Genomic DNA, 20,188 nt, shown 5'->3' on the forward strand with positions numbered 1-20,188 from the left:
TGATTGCCTATGCCCTTTAAGAAGTGAACACTGGGGAAATTTTGTTTGACTCACAGAAGATGTTTGTGTCAAAACACTTTAACCACTTTTTCACTTCAGTGCCTGGTCGACGTTGTTTGATTGTGCTTGATGATAAAGAAAGACATTGCTAGAAATCTTACTCCAGAAATCTCACGGGGAAACTTCCTTTTTCTGCAACTCTGCCAAGATTTGCATGGCCTGGCTTGAAAGTTGAAGCCAATTAGCTACCCCTGGAAAAAGTTATCTTTACGGCTGATCGGGCGGAGCAGTGTTAGAAGTCAGAAGAGTCACGAGGCTTGAAACTTGGTTCTTAGAAAGATTTGGAGACGAGGACCGCTTGTTGCATGTGATCTCTTTTGCTTTCATTTCCCCTCTTTAGAACAACAATGAAAGTATTCTTGAAAAATTCAAAGTACTAATCGTTGAATTGATACACATTTAACCACAGTATGCAAATTTCCTGATATCCTATTTCTCAATATAACTGCTGCTAGGCCTGGCAACAGTTGGGAAATGGTCCCTGTATTTAGTAAAATAAGGAACCAAGGACTTGTGACAGAGGATGTAATGATTGAGAAATTGATTGGATTAGCTGGCAAGAAATTGAGAGACCCAACTTTATTGTCATGGAGTATCATAAAGAATCATTTTATTTGATATGGTTTTCAATACAGTAAAGTAAATGATGGGCAACTGAAAGGGAGCCATACCCCAAAAGCCATAAGTTTGCAGATTGAAATCTCACCTTTAAAGAACAAAATAAATCCATTAATTTTAGTGCTCTTAAGTGTGAAAAAAACGCTAGAAAGAAACAGGAACAAGTGATTGACACAACAAGAGTTTGTACCACTCTGGATCATCTCAGTCTTGGCCCAAGAATAGGTACCTCATGACTTCTGTTTGCATGAATGAAAATCAATAATTTTCCTGTACTTAAAATGGACTCACGATATAGTTAAAGTTTCACTATTAATATGCCTCTGCAACCCCAAATAGGACTGAATGGGATTCCAATCAACTTACACCGGCCATTTCATTCAAAAGGTTTAGAAAACACGATTTGGAAGTATCATCCACCAGCATACTTGTTCAATCTACCAAAACATCCTAATTATAGAAGTAATTTAATATCTAATAATCTAAATGAAAATATCATCCCACTCTAGGCTATCCATCAAGGAAACAACGTCAAAATGCAGTAGAATCTACTCCAAATTTGACACTGTACCTAATAGGACTTCCCGAGTATAAAGATGGTTTTTATAGTTTGCTTGTTATCTTTGTTCAGCTGGCAGGTCCTGTCCAACTAGGAGGAAGGCGGTCAGATGTCACGGGAGGCATGCTACAGACATTAATGTCAATGGGATATAGGCGGTATTTAATATCCAAGTCGTTGAAAATCTTAACCATCTCTTCAACCAAGAGCGCCCTTCTTGCCCACCTCTCTCCCATGTCTTGATGATTCATTCTATGTGTGAGCCATATTGCTATCCTTACTCTGTTCAACTCTTCAAGTTCCTTGAATATAATCATTGGAGCCGGGTACCAGTGGTCACTCTTGTGCTCGATGTAACTGCAGTAAGAAATGATCCATTGAATCAGACATGTTCAGTGTATGTATGTGATTCACTAATACATTTCATAGATGCACCAGACCAAGCATACCACGATGTAGTATCAAAATTCACAACCAAGAAAAAACATCAAAATAAACTTACCAAAATACTGCAAACAAAGACGATTTACTCAGAGGCCAGGTCTTTATCAATTAAGGTTCTCAAATGTATTTCATTTCAAGGTATTCCAAGTAATCTATATCTATTGTATATCTTAGATACATCAAATATACAAATATCAATAGAAGCAAAATATCCAGTCCAAGAAATAACTTTAGTAAACAAAACAAAGATACTACTAAAATTATTTCAAGAGCATTCCATTTTAAAAAATATCACATCATCAATGTGCTATTGCAATGATCACACAACCATACAATGCCATTAGTTAACAATAAAGACTCTTGCAAATGACAGCAAAGAAATGAAAAACAACTGTATCTTTTTCTACTCACCTCAATATCCTCTGCTTCATCAGACCAATCTTTTCTGCAGGAGTTTTGACATGGATACAGAATTCAACTGCATCTCCCATATCAGGGCTACGATAGTAGTTGTTGACGGCCTTAGTAGCCAGGACACTGTTTGGGATTATGATCTTCTGGTTGTCATATCTTAGGAAAACAGTAGTCAAGATGTTCATTTCCTCCACTACCATCTGAAATTCATTGAATATTACTTTTGAGAACCCAAGCATTCGAAAAAAAAAAAAAAAAAAAAACCTTGAATAAACAGAATTTGTATGATCATAAAGATTAAAGGAAAAAACATATTTCATAAGCTTATTTAAGTACCTGAACTCCATCAATTTCACACCTGTCACCCACATCAAATGGGTGCATAACAAATAAGAATATAATAGCTTCAAATACCGTCTTGCAGGTGTTTCCAAATATGAATGCAATTAGAAGCAGTTGAGAGCTAATAAAAACAAGAACTTTGCTGGTGGCAATTCCAAGTATGAGGAGCCAAATAACCACTATGATGATGCCAACCAGAACGTTCACCATCTTATGAAGTCTGTTCACAGCTGTTTTGGTATCATTCAGTGTCAAGGCAAGTGCCCTTCGTTCTCTAAAAGCATGGACCTAAGAGATTGAAGTTCATCATACATTTGCATGCATAGAAAGCAAATTTTAAACGTGTAAATGCAACTTCAATTTTAGTGACTGTGTTCATGCAGGGGAAAGAAAAAGGCGGGATGGGGCCTTGCTGTAGCCTGTAATAATAAATACTAACAAATGCTTCAAAAATAGAAGGTTTTCTTTTCCTCGGATTTAAATGCAATAAAGCCAGTAAAGAGAGTTCTAATTTCTGAAAAATAATCAGTTAAATCTATTGAGATTGCAGTAAATTCTAAACAGCAATAGGATACCAGCATTGAAAAATTAAAACTCAATACAGATATCACTTAATTTAGATTACCGTATATCATATTATATTGCTACCTTTACCATTCTAAGTTTTCCAACACCTTTGTTGTTATCCATTGGAACTTACAAGGATAAATGTGACCGCAATCTAACATTTGATTAGCTATTTAAAGGGCACCTAATTTCAATCCAAAAAGCATCCACTAGGGAAGTTTTGTACCTAATTGGATGTTATACATGTTGTTTAAAATATAAAATCAGGCATATGCCTTCAACAGATTATATATATGCAAAAGAGAATATATTAGAAGTAAATCATACTGCAAGGCATGGGTTGCCCAATTCTTACCACCCAATTCTTGAGGGCCTTCTTGCTAATTCTCCTGCTTTCGGATGCTCCTTCAAAGAGACTCATAGTCTTCAAAGCCTCATCTTCTTGCAGAAATCGTTCAATGTCCTCCAAATAGATGTACCTGAGAAGGCAATTTTTAGCAATAAAACAAGGAAAAAAACCTCTTGTTGACGTTGTTTGATTGGTCAATCATTGGGTTTATGATCCTTCCCCTTTTATTTTTAACATTATTAAGTTGGGAATCAAATATTTTTGCCGCACAGTGGCAAAATAAGGTAAAATGGAAATGCAAGACGGCTTTGATGAAAATGTTTGAAGAAGTACTAATGTCATCAAAATGATTTGGAAAACATGCATTCTAGTGGTGTCCTCACTTTCGTTTTAGCACTTCTTTTATTGGGGTGGGCGGTTGCAATGTGTTTTGGAATAGACATAAGCTTCCATGCTTCACTTGACTTTTGAAAAGCACACCAATAATGGATTTCCCTTGAAAGTTCCTATCTAAACTAGGAGCCTCATTTTACAGGGACATTCACCCCTTATATCGTTTAAACTCCACAGTGTAACAAAAATGATGCAATGGATACAAAAGCTTCAGATGAAAAACAATCAATCAGCTAATGAAGTAAAATGAAATTTAAAATTGACTGAAAATATTTTAAGGCACAGATAGACACATAATTTATTGCATAGTAAACGGGACTGACAAACATACTTGGATCCTGGCTTAGCAACATTCTGGAAGATTTTCCTTGCTGCAACTTTCGCCTCATATTCACTTCTAATTTGTGTTGCAGACTCATCTTCATGAGTTGAATCTTGTATCTGCTCATCTAAAGTGGAAAGAGCTCCATGGCGGATAATATTCATCAACCTTTTCATATTCCAAGCAGATACATTTTTAGGATTCAATTTGTGCAAATGGTCAATGGTTATCCCCTTATCATCCTTCTCTCCCTTCTCAGAAGAAAGCACACGTGAAACCATTGGGCTTTTTCCTCGAGGACTTTTCTGGATCCTTCCACTCCCTGTCAGCTTCCCGCAATGGGGTGATGAAAGGGTCGATGTCTTGAGGCCAGGAGGAATTGTAGCACCAGCTTTCTGTAGGTTTATAACTTCATCTGCAATTCTCTCCTCCTCCTCCTCTGCCCTTTGAATTTCAATCAAAGGTGGACCAGACAGAGTCTCAATTACATATTGATTGAACAATGAATCCTGGATTCTATCAAAATAAGCACTCACATGGAAAGAAGATGCCAGAACTTTCACCAAAAGGGTCTTCACTAGCCACAACATCACACCCACCACAAGACAAACCAAAACTTTAGTCACATACCTTAGGAATTCACTCTTGGTCTCCCTCTGAACCTTCTTATCAAACAAGTAATGCCAAGCAATCAAAACCAACCCCAGCCACAAACAATTCTGAACAGCTTTCCTCACTCCATAAACAAAATACAATACCCTTTTCCTCAAAAGAAAATTCCTCTCTATGAAGAACACAATTATCTTTATAATCCACCCTGAAACCAATCTACCACATATTAAAACCAAAACCAAAACTTCCCATTTCCACAACATAAGATTCCACAAACGTTTCTCTCTCAAATAAGGAATTGTAAGACTACAAACCAAAGCAGCGATAATCAAAATCAAACTTAACCATTCAAGCAAAACCAAAACACTTAACTTATCTTTCTTATACTCATCAGGCAAATCCTCTTCAAGCAATGGATCATCCTCTTCTTCCTCCATACTTTTCCCAAGAAACCCAGATCGCATTATCTGTCCTGACTTCCCTACCCCAGCTTTCGCTGACTTTGGCTCCCCCTTTTCCGGTGTTGGAAGGTCCATCAACCTGGACTTTGGCTTTGTTGCTAACAAACTGGATTTCCTTTGAAAAGAACCACCTTCACTTCTTTTCAAAGAAGAACTTGAACTACACTTCACAACCCCATCGCTCTCCCTAGAGTCCCTAATCTCATCTTTTGCCGGAGATGGTGACCCTTTACTTTGTCTTCTTCTTACAGGGTTGTTTTCAAAAGACACGCTGGGAACAGCAGCTGCTGAAGGTGAAGGTGATTCAGCAACTGTAGGCAATGAACTGCCGTGATGAGGTGGCTTTTGTTGAAGTTCATCCATCTCCAAATCCATATCCAGTGAAATCTCACCTGAAGCTTTTTGCTTATGCAAAAACTGACCAATCAGCTTTGATGTTGGATCTTCCATGGCTGCTTGTTCGTTTTGCATGAAATCAAAACCTTCACTTTCTCTATTACTAGTACTACCACTACTGCCAGTACCATTCATGTTCACATTCTCTTTTTTCCAGTTTCTGTTGATCTTCTCATTATCTTTCCAAAAATCATAGCTTGACTCTCTCCAAATCTTACCTCCATCGCTGGCGGTGGTAGCAGCGGCAGAAACCGGAATATTACCGTCATTGCTTCTGTCATCAATTTTCAAGATGATCTCTTTCCTGTCAGTCGAATCAAAGGCCATGATTTTGCTGATCTAATTGAGCCAACAAAGCCAGACAAAGAATCATATAATGTAAAGCAAAAAAATAAAAATATTGGATTCGGAATGATTTCAGTGATGAAGCAGTTTGAGTAAAAAAAAAAAAGGCAAACTTTTTTCTTGAAGTGCGTGGAAAGAGGATAGGAAATTGGTGTTTGGTTCCTAGGAAAGTGCAAGAAAATCAAAATTTTTTCCTTTCTTTGTTCCCTTGTTGTTGACTCGTGTAATGAGGCCGTGAGGAAGTGGAAAAGATTAGAAATTTTTTAAAGCTTTGATCAGTGTTCAGACAGAGAGAGAGTTATCTGAGAGTGGAAGAAGAAAACAGGTGGCACAGAAGACATAGACAGAAACAAAGGTTTTAGCTGCATGGTCTGGTTTATATTAATTAATAGGTTTAAATTATTCACTCAACTTTCCCTAATATCTTACCTATATTTACCATATTACCATTGAGTTATTTTAAATTTTAATTGAAATCTTAAAAATATATATAAATAGAACTATCCAGTGTTTGTAGTAATGCATGATTCATAATATCATGTATATGGTTTTCCCTTCCTTTTGTTTTATTTTGGGAATGGGTTCTTTCTTTAGACCACCTTTTGGGATAGGTAACTGGGGATTCTTCTTCCATTTTTTGTATAACAATTATAATGTACATATCAAAGAATGTCGCCAATTATTGAGGGAAGGTGGAAAAATTTATGGAACATTTTGTTCATTTATTTCAATAGTAAAGGCTCTAAATTAATTACAATATGCATTTTTAGATGCGATGAGATTACTTTCCTCACGTACAAATGAATTAATTACTTAAATATATATTTTTTTATCAATTTATTTGTGTTTTTTTTTCCTTTTATCAAGAGAAAAAATAATTAAATTTATATTTTAACTCAATTATCTTAAGAAATCAACTTTAAATGATGACATTTAATTAATTTAAAATTTAAATTTCAATGTTTATAATTCTTTTATAAGAAAACTCATACTAACTTATACAAATAATAATTGTCTATCTTATAATTATGTTTATTACTTTGTAGTAACAAGTTAATTTGTAAAAGAACTGTAATAAATTATGCAAGTAATTGAAAAATGTTATAACTTATGATTATGAACACAATGAACAATTTAATATTTGAAATTTTTTTCATAATTATAAAGAAAAAGGACTTTTTCGTTGTTTACAAGAATATAAAATTTCGACAAAATAAAAAAAATCAAATTAATGCAATAATCTTTTGATTTAAACAAAGGTAGCAATTGTATTTGTGGACATCAAATTTATCCAAAATAATATAAAATACGAAATATAAAAAATATAAAATATGAAATATAAAAAAATTACACAAAATACTAAAAAATATATAAAAATAATAATAAAAAAATAGAACAGAAAAAATAAAAATCGAGGGTGGCAGGCACCATTGCCACCAAGCCCTACACCTCATCCTTTTGACCACCATGTCCTACCTTCCATCCCTCTGACTACCATGCCTTACCACCCATCCTTTATCACTGTCAGATGTTGCCAAAAACAAATAAAATAGGCATGGGACTTGTGCTTGCACCCCCATGCCTAGCCCCTGTGCCATTCCCTTAGGTACAGGGTAATGCCAGAGCTCTATAAATAGAGCTCATGGACGAACAACAAAAAAATATAGATAAAGAAGGAGAGACGCTACAAAAAAAATGAAAAAAAATTGTAAAAAAAAAAAAAATACAGTCCTCCCCGTAGCGAGGAAGCTAGCGCCTATAGTTTCCTGCACAAAGAAAAAAAAAAGGTTAGTTTAAAAAAAAAAGGGGTCAAAATATAAAAAAAAATTAGTTTAACCGAAACTTCAAGTTTGGATCTGGGAAATTTGAGACTCTTTTTGACAAAAAAAAGAGTTGGATCTATGTTTAGAGTGTTGAGTAGAACATTTTAGGTGATTTTGATTTTTTTTCGGTCACCAACGATGGCGACCGTGACGGCAACCAGCCGGCACTTGCGTTTGGCTGAAAAAAAAAAAGAAGAAAGGGTTTTTTTTTTTTCTGGAGAAGGAAGGAGAATGGCTGAAAAAAAATTTGAACCTTTTACATAAACGGTAAAAACCAAAACGACGTCATTTCAATAAACCCCCAAAACGACGTCGTTTTAAGCACCCAGGATTTACGCATCAACTCGCGACCCGACCCGAGGTCCGCGCACCCGACCCGCTTCTCTATCAAGCTCTGACCGATCTGACTAAATTGGAACTGAACCGTTGAACTCGAACCAAATCGATACCAAACCGCTGAGCCACCCATACCGTGCCCAAACTGAACTGAACCGTCAGATTGAACTGCTAAACCGAACTGCACGTTGATCGGACTGCTGACCTGTTCGGTTCAGGTAAAAAATTTTTTTTTTAAATTTTTCTTATTTTTTATATATTATTTTATTAATATTTATGCATATTAAACTATTTATATTTGTTAGATTAAATAATGAAATATGTGGTTAAATTTTTTTTTATAATTTTGTAATTTTTTAAAATAAACTTTAAAAACAAAATAATATAAAAATAAGTTCAATAATAATACTAAACTAATAAAAAATGTAGGAAAATAAAAATTATATCCGACGATGAGATTCAAAGGTATTCCGAGTAGTAATGCCTACGAAATCCTTAGGTGAGAAGATTTTTTTAAATACTACCAGTGTATCGGAGTATTTATAAAAAAATTTTCAATACAATAAATTTTTTTTTTTAAAAGTAATAAATAAAAATTGATTAATAAATTAAAAATATAAGTAATAAAAATAAGAAGAAAAGAAATTTTATCCAATGATGAGATTCTAAAAGAATTTCGAGTAGAGATACTTTAAGAAATCCCTAGGTGAGAAGATTTTTTATAAAATATTACCAGTGTATTGAAATATTTCTAGAAAATCTTCAATATAATTAAATTCCTTTTTCTTCAAAAATTCAGTTAAAAATAAATATTAATAAAATTTCTAACAAAGAAGAATAAAATGTGTGCATAAATATGGTAACATTTTGCATTGTATGCATGATATTTTTTTATGAAAAGTAAATTTGAGCCTCCGAGGATGAGATTCTAAGGTATTCCGAAAAGCGATGCCTAAGAAATCTCTAGGTGAAAAAAAGTTCTTCTAATGTTACCAACGTACTGAAACATTTTAAGAATTATTTCAAGAAAAATGTTTTAATTTATTTTTCTCTAGAATAATTTTTTTCTCTAAAAAATAAAAATCAAGAAAATTATTTTTTCGAACATCGAAAATTAGATTATTTTTATCAAAATCAAAAGATAACACGTTGTTAATTGGTACTATTTTTAACGGGCATTGTGGGAGTGCTAATCTTTCTCCACGCGAAACCGATTCTCGAACCCAGACTATTTCGCAGACCTTAAAATTATCTTTTTAATAAATTTTAATTAATTTTAAAACTTTATTAAAATGATATGTTTTAGTAAATGATCAATCGTACATAACCAAAAAAAGATTAATGATTATTCTGTTATTTTTTATTTTATTTTTAAATTCGTTGAATGGATATAAAATCGTTACAACAGTATTATATAATTGAACAATTAAATCAAATTTATTATAAAGTGAAAAGAAAGAAAAAATTATTGTGGTAAGGGTGTTAATGTCCATTTGAATAAATAAATATTAAAATACAAAATCTTTAAAGCTAACATGTTCTACTGACCTCCAAAATCAAAACTCAAAAAGGTTAAGAAAACGAAGAAATGTACACGTACAGATAAAGGGACCCAAGGGTGACACAATTGATGTACAGCCAATCCTCCCCGCGTAAGTTCAAAGCGAGTTATTATCACTATGATCACGCCGCTAATGTATCGACGAAATTGATGTGGAATCTCATACGTGGCGTTATCTTAGTGGCTGTGACATTCCTAACCCGGTGTGGCGGGTCGGGAGAAAAAGTGCAGAAAAAAAAAATCATGATTACATCGAAGAAGGGACATTATAGGCCAGGGAATGTCTTTTCTTTTTTTTTTTTTTTAGCTGTTTTTGAATATTGCTTTAGAAAACAATTTTTAAGTACTAGAAGACTCTCCTAAATAGTGAAAAAGGCAGATAAAATATTTGTAGGGACATTTTTTTTCTTTGGATAGTAAAGAAAAAAAATGATGAATGTTCATTTTTTAAATATAAATTCCTGGTTGGAGACTAAAAAGTGCTGAATAAATATCTTGAATCATCTCAAATTTATATATAAAAAATTATTTTTTTATTGTATGCAAATAAATTTTATTTTATAATTTTTATTTAGATAAATTCTTATGTTGATAAAAAAAATTCACGTAATGGTCATTGAATTCATAATCAATTTACGTTTTCATACACTTTCGTAGATGATGTTGTTTTTTAAGATGACGAAATTGAAATAATTAATATTATAATATTTGTTTCTCGAATATAATACACGACTATTGTAGAATATATATAAAAGCATAAAGGTTAAAACACTAAAACAAATCCTTTACTGTTTCATATTTTTCCAATAAACTTTCGTTCTTTTCTATCCTACCATTTGAACCTTTAAAATACTAGTTTTATGTAAGTAAAGCCATTATATTGGACAAAATCTATTAGAAACTTTTATCTTTGTCATGTCAGTATCTACTTGGCCATTATCTTTTTTAAATCAATGTTAACGTGCAAAATATGAAAATTTATGTGGATTTGACACTTATAGTATTTATTAAAAGAGGTGGGAGTGTTCACGTGATATTTTTTATTATTTATTTTATTATTTATTAAATTTATTTTTAATTATTTTATTAACTAAATTTTATAAAAAAAAATAATAGAGGTAGATAAGATGTAATAATCTATATTTAATTCATTTTAATTTATTCAGATTCAATATAAATATTTGTTTTAAATAAAGATCGAATTAAGGTTCTTATTATATAAGGTAAGGTTAGAGATAGATTTAAAATATTTTATCCCGTTTTAGGTATCCACGTAACACTTTTTTTTTTCTTCTTTAACTTTTATTTTCAAGCTTTTGCTTTTTCTTTTGAGTTTTTTTTTTAATTTTTAATTTTAATTTTTTTATTAGATAAATTTTGTAATAAAAAAATCAATTGAGATAAAGATGATAAAATTACCCATATCCAATGAGTTTTTATTTTCTCGATCTAATTAATGTGCTCTTTTTTAATTTAAAATAATTGATTTTTTTTTAAATCAAGTGCAATAAAAGGTAAAATTTTGAATATTATGCCTCAGCCTTGTATTTATAAGAATTTATATTTTATTATTTACTTAATATTTATTTATATATTATTAATAAAATATTATTTAACACCTTAATTTAAGAAATTCATGTGCCATTTCATTTAGCTTTTTTGTCATTTTATTTATTTTTAAAATTTTATTTATTAGATAATTTTTTTAAAGAAAAAATCAATAAATGTAAGGATGACAAAACAATATATATAATGGATTTTGATTTGCCACGATCAAATCATGCTATTTTTTTAAATAAAAATTGTGTTAAGTTTTACCTTTTTAAACAGTTAAGTCAAGATTGGATTTTAGGTTCTTTATCATAATCCTTTCAAGATATATAGAAGAAAATATTTTATTATTTATATAATTATATATATTATATTAATAAAGATATTATTTAATACTTTAATTTAATGCAAAACTATATTTATATATAATTATAATTTATATTAAAAATTAAATACATTTATATTTGTATATATGTTGTCATTCATTAAAACTTAGCATAAAAATTTTATGTCTCTCCTATTTAAAACATAATTTAAAAAATAAAAAATTATCCTGCAATGAAGTGAGTCTAATTCTAGTATCACATTAGTAATTTAGGAGTCTTTACATTGCCATGTATATGCCGTGTTTGTTTAATTAGTAATTTATCATCCATTTGTTTGATTAATAAATTTTAAAATATTAATCATTTATTAAATTTAATAAACAAATCGATATCGAATTTGTTCATGAAATGTTCATCAAGCAATTTTTTTTGTTTATACTCACGAGTGTAAATAAATCGAACATGCACAACATGAATTTAGCTAGGGGTAAGTAGAGGCCATGCCTCTCCCTAGTTAAATTATGTCACCGGTCCTTACACTAAATTAAAATTTAAAATATAATCTTTATAGTTTAATTCATATAATTTTATCCTCATACTAAATTTATTTGATAATTTTAGTTTAACGATTAACTTTGTTAAATTCTTCCATTAAAAATGTTGACATGATCGTTGACTTGTTAATTTGTAATATTTGTTAAAATTGAAATGGATGATGACATAGATTAATTAGAATGCCATGTGGCATACAAGCAGTCATCGATAGCCATACATTATCGTCGAAATATCACCAAAATTTACCTAGAAGCTCCTATTAATCTCCTTTACAAATCTATCAATTTATATTTTTGCAAAAAGTCCCATTTTTCCATGAAAAATAAAAAAAGCTTGAATCCTTAAAATGTAAATCTACCGCCATTTCCACCTTCGATGGCCACCAAACTTTCTTTGAGCCTTGTCCATACCCTTCCCTAAGTTTTCACTGTTGGTATTTGAAAAATACTTCTTAAAACTTATTCAAGTTGAAACTTCCAAAATCCTTGCTTACTTGTCTTTTTTCTTCTTTCGATTTTTTCTTATGCTTGCTTTTAAGTTGTGGTTTTTTGTTGCTTTTTATTGTCAAATTTGCTTTTTTTTTTTTTTTTTTGTTTAGGTTGAAAAACGAAATGGGTTTTGGGTCTGTGGTGGATGCTAGAATACTGACGATAAGGTATACCCAACTAGCATATGAATTGATTTTTTTTTAAAGCAAAAATGCATGTTAAAAGTCACATTCACAAAACCGTTTACTGATTTTAGATTTGACAATTTGTGTATTATTATGTCGTGTAAAATTTTAATAATTCATATATTTATATTATGTTTTACATAAAAATTACATAAAAATATAAAATATATTTTTTTGTTAGAGTTATAAATGATTTTTTTTAAAATTTTAAATCTTGTTACTTTTATTATTTTATATTATTTTCATATTATATTATTATATCGTGTTTTAAATTATCAAATCTATTATCTCTATTTTGCATTATCACAAGAACAAAAGTGGGGTACATATTCACATATGACAAGTTAAAATAAAAAGCAAAATTCAAAGCTCTTACCACTTTATCCCATCGGTTGCTGATTGTAGTGATTGTTTTTACTTTATTTTTTCTTCCTTTTAGAAACTACCTTTTTCAGTTGTTCTTCACATCAACAGTAGATTTCTCTCCTGTTTCTTAGTTTGACAGGTTCTTTGGCATCGTTTCCAGCATCAAAGGCTTTGCGATGATTCTTTCACCTTCAGAAAGTTGATGACTTCAATTTAGAAAATTGATTTTAGGTTATTGGTTCTGAATCTTTGGTATCTGTATTTGGGGGTTTTCAATTTTTTTTTCTAATTTTTAAGTAATTAAAAATTTCAAATGAATGCTTTTGAAAAGAATTAATTAAAAGCAAAGAAGTTTATCTGGACTAATAAAATTCGCCACCTGTCATTTTTAATTTTTCTATGTCATCATTAGTTTCATTTTTAACTAATTAAAATGACACATCATAAAATTAACAATCACATCACTAAAGTAACAATCGTATCAATATTTTTAATGAAAAGCATAATTTGACCAATTTTTTTATTTTACTGTAGTATAATACCCGATCCCACAAAAAAATAATGCTTGGCCCTCCTCTAGTAAAATTACTATTTGGTCTTCCTTTCTTATATTCTTACCTTCGCCTCTGATAAACAAATTTTATTATGCTTATAATTTATTCATTTAATTAATTACTTTTAAAATATTGTTCATAATAATTTATTATATTTAATAAATGAATATAAAATCAAACATATTCGTGAATTATTTATCATATGTTTTGTTTGTTCATATCCTTAATTTCAATATCGACCACGATAATGGATTTTAACTACTTTCATTTGATAAAGATTTGATTAAACAAAAAACAATACCTTAACAGTTCAATTGGATATAATAAAAGGATATGGAGTTATTTAAGACATTTATGAAAGTATGATGATTTTTATAATCAATTTTAAATAGGTAAATGATTTTTTTATATTTGAAATTATCAAAATTTGAATTATGATCATTTAAATTAAAAATATAATATTTTATCACCAGATTCAATTAATTACTGGTTTAATTTGACATTATGTGTTGCTCTATTTTCCAAAAAAAAAAAAAAAACACATCATAGAGTAATTTTTGTTTTGGTTAGGATAATAATAAATTTACAATTATACGAAATTAGGAATTGTAATATAAAAGTGGATTTTAATTAATGTTAGTATCAGACTATATATATATATACATATATTTTCATTCTTGACCTTACTTTTAAATTGATTTTTTAATTTCTTTCACTTTCATCCAAGTTTCATAAAGAAAAAATGACAAAAAAAGCCACCAAATAAAATTTAATTAATTATTAATTCTTTGACATTTTATTTTAATAAATGAAAATTTTAATTTTATATTTAGGACCAGTTGAATCATTAAGCATTTATTTTCATCCAATTAAACTTTTAAACATCTATTTTCTCTCAATCGAACCTTTGATTAGATAAAAATAGATGTTAAAATTTAACCAATTTTTGTCTAATAAAAACTTAATTAATGAAAATAAATGTTTAAGAATTTAATTTGTTACAATAAAATGATAGAAAATTGAATAATAATTGAATTTTTATTTGATGATTTTTTTAATCTTTTAATCTATCATAAATTCAGAAATTCTAGCATATCTAAGAGTATATATAATACTCTACCAATATAGTAGAAAAGTTCTGTTATTTATCATTTTATCATTTGGATTTGTTTTCCAACATATCACTTTAATCCCTAGAATTGTTGATGTTGTTGTAATTTGTAACATTTCTTAATACTAGCCTATAAAAGAACCAATTACACATGATATATAATAGGGTTAATATCATGAATAACTCCTAAATTATAGCGAAATGTTTTATATAGTACATAAACTCTAAAATTTTTTAATGTGATACCTAAACTATGAATCTGTTAATTAATATAATATTTGAAAGGTTATTTGTCCAGCACATGTCATCATTTCATGTTAGAGTTGAGTACCATATTAATTAACATATTCATAATTTAGATACTATATTAAATATTTTTAAAATTTTACTATATTAAATATTTTTAAAATTTAAGTACCGCATTTAACATTTTACTATAATTTAAAAAGCTGTTTATGAGATTAACCCTATATAAATAATACCTATTATCACATAATTCTTTGGGGCTTATTACATCTTAAAAGGCACTATGTTTTAATATTTTTTACATCAGCAGTTCATATTGCTCCTGATTTTTCTATATCAACATTTATATCTGAATTTCATCCCATTTACATATATCTTACAAAATATTCCCAGGATTAAGTGTTAGAAATGATTTTCAAAATAATAAGAAACCAAGTGAAAAAAAACTTGAATTAAGCTTTGGTTAGGATTAGTCGAATAACATAACAAAGGAAGTCGACAAATAGAGCTTCCATGAAAATAGGGAATAGCTTCTGTTATAAAGTGACTTTTAGGCAATCGGATGCCCTGTCAGGAAAGCATTTTGTTTTTGAAATGAACTTGGACAGTCAGATGAGTATCAGAGGGCATTTGATTGCCTTGCTCGTCAAAAAATGGTCTGTAATGAAAATAAACTAAGACAGTCGGATGCCTGATTATAGCAATTGACTGCCTTAGTTCAAAAGTTATAAATTTCTGAAATGTGAAAAATGACTTTTCCCGGAATAAGTTTTAATTATTCAAAAAGTGATTTTTTATTTATTAAAGATGAATAATTGCATATGTAATTATTCAGAAATGTGTGTTTTTAATCAAAAGATATAATTAAAGAGTCACAATTTTAAGATCCATTCTCTATAAATATAAAGGTTGATGTGAGTTTATTTGAACATCCAATTTAATTCTAAATTGCTTTCTTCCTTCTTCCATTACTTTCTCAATTAAAAGTTGCTTTAGCATTGTTTTTTGCAGAAAATTTTGAAAAGATAAGGTATTTCTATTCCTATTATGGAGTGTTTAGTGGTTTGTTATACTAATGCAAAGCATAAACAAATAAGGCTTCATTGTATTTTGGAAATGTTTTGATTCACCTTTTTTGTTTACTATAATTAGTTGGGACGAAATAAAATAAGGAAAGTGACATTTATATTATGTCCAGAAGTCATTTCGTTCGTATTTGAAGGTCCATAATTGCTTAACTCTAATTATTCAACAATGGGACTACAAGAAGTTTACAAGACAAGACAATCAAGATTTAGCAAGCTGTATTACAAGACAAGACAAGACAAGACAATCAAGTATTAACAAGCTGTATCTTATAGCTTTGTATTACATTATTTTTCTAACATTAAGTGATGTGGTTGTCCCCAGAATTCTCACCATCTTTAGTTGCCGTTTCGAGAGAAAGTAGAAAAGGCTTTGGAGGCATTTCAAGGAGTTCAACTTCACTTTCCAGCATCTTCAACACTTTGCTCATTGAAGGACGATTTGTGGGCTTCATCTGTGTGCACCAAAAGGCAACTATCAACATTTTTCTCAGAATCTTGTTTTCACTTTCTGTCACATCTTCAAGCTCCATGTCATCTCCTTGATCAAGTTGATCATAAATCCATGATGGAAGATAAATTTGACTCGAATGTTCTGCAAATGGATCCAAGTTCTTCCTCTTTCCAACCATTTCAATTAACATCATTCCAAAACTATAAACATCTGCTTTATATGAAATGCCTCCAATGTTTTTGTAAAAGAACTCAGGAGCAATGTATCCTAGTGTACCTCGTGCTGCTGTGAGAGAGACGATGCTATTATCCACTGAATACAATTTTGCGAGGCCAAAATCTGAAACTTTTGGAGTAAAGTTCTCATCCAGAAGAATTTTATGCGGCTTGATATCGAAATGTAGATTTTGCATTTCACAACCTCTGTGCAAATATTCAATACCTCGAGCCACTCCCAAAGCAATCTCAAACGTTCTTTGTCAATTCAAAGTGTTATTGTCTGTTGAAAATATAATTTTATCTAAGGATCCATTTATCATGAAATCATATACAAGTGCCTGTTTTGATCCTTCCACACAAAATCCAATAAGTCGTACCACATTAACATGATGTATCCTTCCAATAGTTGCAACTTCACTAATGAAATCTTGGCCATCAGCTTTCGATTTGCTTAACAATTTTATTGCAACAAGTTGACCACTTCGAAGTTTTCCTTTAAACACAGAACCATAACCTCCTTGACCTAATTTATGCTTGAAATTTTGTGTCATTTTCTTTATTTCAGAATAAGAATATCTTATAGGCATCAGATTGTTTTGACTCTGTAGAAAATTTTCAATGGCATCATCCACCGACAAATGTCTCCTTTTTAATTTGCGTATAATAAGTGCAATCAAGCCACATATTCCTAGAAAAGTTCTTAGTAATATAAGTCCTAGTTGCCAAAAAAATACATAAAAAGAAATCAATCAGTTGGGCAATATGAATATTCATTTACTAATTAATTTAATCTGGATATGTGGTGCCATATTTCTCCCAAACAAATTTCATTAACATAATTTTTGTTTTGGAGAGTAAACTTCGTAGCATTATAAAAATTTACAACTAAAAGAATCAGTTAATGTAATTCAACATCATTCAGAATCATTTATAGTGGATTTTCCTTTTATGCAGCTGTTTAATTCTTTATGGGAGCCTCTTTTATGCATTCACATATATTTAAGTATTAGGCTAAAATAATACAAAAATTTCTAAACTTTATCACTTTATTTAGAAAAGTTCTATATTTTTAGTGCATCCAAATAAATTTCTAATCTTTATTTTACACCCTAATAAACCCTGAAATTTTAATTTGTATCCAAATAAATCCTTATCATAATAAAAGCATACTTAGATACAAATAAAAAAGCATGAGTTTGTCTAAGTACAATAAAAATAGAAGAATTTATCTAAATAAAATGATAAAATTTGGGAATTCTTTTAATATTTTAGCTTAAATATTATTTCAGACATGGTAAGTTGAGTTTTTAAATTTTATTAATGATATCAAAAGAATTATTTTTTATTATATTAAATTATATAAATTTTTAAAATATATTTTAAACAGTACATGTCAACTTTTTGTTTTGTAACTCCACCAATAATGTATATTATTAAAACATATTTTAATAACATATACTTGAATTTTAAATTCCTCTGCATTAGGATGCCGTAGTATATACTTTAACTCTAGAATTTCATAGTAATAGAAATGAAGTAATGGTAGAATTAATTTACCTGTTATTGCAACGCAAAGAGCCTCTATTCCTGCTCAAACATTACCAAAGACCAAAAATATAAGTATTATTAGAGACTAGAAATGCGGAGGCAAATTAATTCCAATAATCAAAATACCAATGAACTCCCAAAAGAATACCTTTATTTGGGTCAGCAACGAAAATACCCTTTAGTGAGGTGCCTTGCAGAAAGAAAGCCAGGTTGTTTTCTATATATTGTGGAATCGCGTACAACAATCCGTAAGCCAACGATTGCAATCTAGAATTAACATTCATTCAACAAATATCATCAAAACAGTTAGTCCTTAATTAGTGTTCAAAATGTTTTAAATTCCTCAATTTAAAATTTTTGTCTAAACAGTAAATTCATAAACAAATAATTATAGTTCTCATTAGGCTCTAAAACGATAAAAATTTGAGAGTTCAATACGAAAATATTAGGTTTAAATTCTGGAAATGATGAGATGGGATTTATGTTTATAAATTTATATAAAGAGTTAAAGAAAATTTTATTTTACAATTGTTTTGTTTAACTCAATTTTTTTTTTATTTTATAGTTTCCCATGATATCATAAAAAATTAAGGTCAAAATTAGTTAAAGTTAGATATTCAATTGTAATGAAGAGTATATTTTTGATAAGCTAAAAAGGATATCTATTTGTAATTAAAAAATCCTCACACGTGAACAAAGTTCCGGAAGTTCCAATGCCGGGAAGTATCAACAATCCATGAGAGGTGGAAGCCCATCATCAGCTTTTTGTAAATATCAAAAGTAGAGAGGCCCGTTATATTAGGAAGCATGATCGGAACGTGGGCTTCGACTGTGCATGACTGATGGAAATTAGACGGAGCTGTTCCTCCATCCAAAAAATAAAAGAAATTAGTAGGGAGGGAGAGTGATTGGTGCAACGAGAAGCACCGATGTAAACCCCAGAGTTGTTCATCTTCATCCTGCAATTTACCAGATACATCTCGCTATATTCATGTACCAGAAGAGATGTTCTAAAATATAATACATAGATTTCTAGCCATCTACTTAAAGGGGAGTAAAAAGGATTGGAGCTATGAGGAATGGAGCAGTTATCCTGGACAAGACTCACATCTAGAAGATGAATCGTTTGGTCAACATAAGAGATGTTTTGGACATAGAAATTCCCATATTTCATGGGGAAAATGGTACGGTTATTCTCGCACACTAGCTCAAACCCATTAAAACCACAGCTGCGAGGCTGGGTTTTTAATCTAAAAGGGTAACTGATGTTAACGCTTCCACAGAGATTAGAGACACAATTTTTGTGTATGCCTCGAGCAAGGCAAGCATGGGGGAACAACAGCGATAAAGCAAGGGCCAAGAGGCAAAATAACGGAAGTTTTGGTCTCTGCATCCTGAAGTTTCAGTGGGAGAGAAGGAGATTAAGGGACTCGTTTTAATTAAATTTAGGCAAGCCAATTAGTGAAGAATTCTATTTATCTTCATCTTACATATTGGAAACCAAGTCTTCCTTTATCATCAAAAAAAATAATAAAAAAAAAAGTCTTCCTTGATTTAAAAAGTCAGTCAACTAATTAAAGCCAAACCATGAAACACTTCAACACTAAGCCAGTCACATCTCGTGGGTACTGATTTTCCACACTATCAATAAATAACCAAAAAATTATCCCACAAACGTCAACAATCATATGATCATTTAAGAATTAAATTCTGATAATTATAAATAAAAAAATCGTGACCCAACCAAAAAAAATATCTTTGTAATTCATCCGTGTAAGCCCGCAGGGTAGGGAGATCACTACAACCCTTCGATAGAATATAAACAAAATTATTTAAAACGATATGTACATAAATTATAAAATAAAAAATTTTATCACAAATTCAAATATTCTAGTGCAT

General features: G+C 30.1%; 1 protein-coding gene and 1 pseudogene across 2 annotated transcripts; both read right to left on the minus strand.

The window, feature by feature from the left end:
- Positions 1-971: 971 nt before the first annotated feature.
- LOC111275964 (mechanosensitive ion channel protein 6-like) lies at positions 972-6,233 on the minus strand. The gene is made up of 5 exons (XM_022861626.2): positions 4,078-6,233; positions 3,360-3,483; positions 2,432-2,725; positions 2,093-2,295; positions 972-1,594 (listed from the first exon to the last, which is right to left on the minus strand). The coding sequence occupies exons 1-5, from the start codon at positions 5,862-5,864 to the stop codon at positions 1,306-1,308; spliced, it is 2,697 nt and encodes an 898-aa protein (XP_022717361.2). The 5' UTR covers positions 5,865-6,233; the 3' UTR covers positions 972-1,305.
- Positions 6,234-16,322: 10,089 nt separating this feature from the next.
- On the minus strand, positions 16,323-19,710 carry LOC111276309 (LEAF RUST 10 DISEASE-RESISTANCE LOCUS RECEPTOR-LIKE PROTEIN KINASE-like 2.4; annotated as a pseudogene). Its single transcript, XR_016333800.1, has 4 exons — positions 18,977-19,710; positions 18,438-18,556; positions 18,299-18,328; positions 16,323-17,456 (listed from the first exon to the last, which is right to left on the minus strand). The product of XR_016333800.1 is annotated as an LEAF RUST 10 DISEASE-RESISTANCE LOCUS RECEPTOR-LIKE PROTEIN KINASE-like 2.4 (transcript).
- Between the last annotated feature and the right edge of the window lie 478 nt (positions 19,711-20,188).

Source organism: Durio zibethinus, chromosome 25 (genome assembly GCF_047325235.1).
Source record: "Durio zibethinus cultivar Kanyao isolate XHJ-2024 chromosome 25, ASM4732523v1, whole genome shotgun sequence".
Taxonomy (NCBI): Eukaryota; Viridiplantae; Streptophyta; class Magnoliopsida; order Malvales; family Malvaceae; genus Durio; species Durio zibethinus.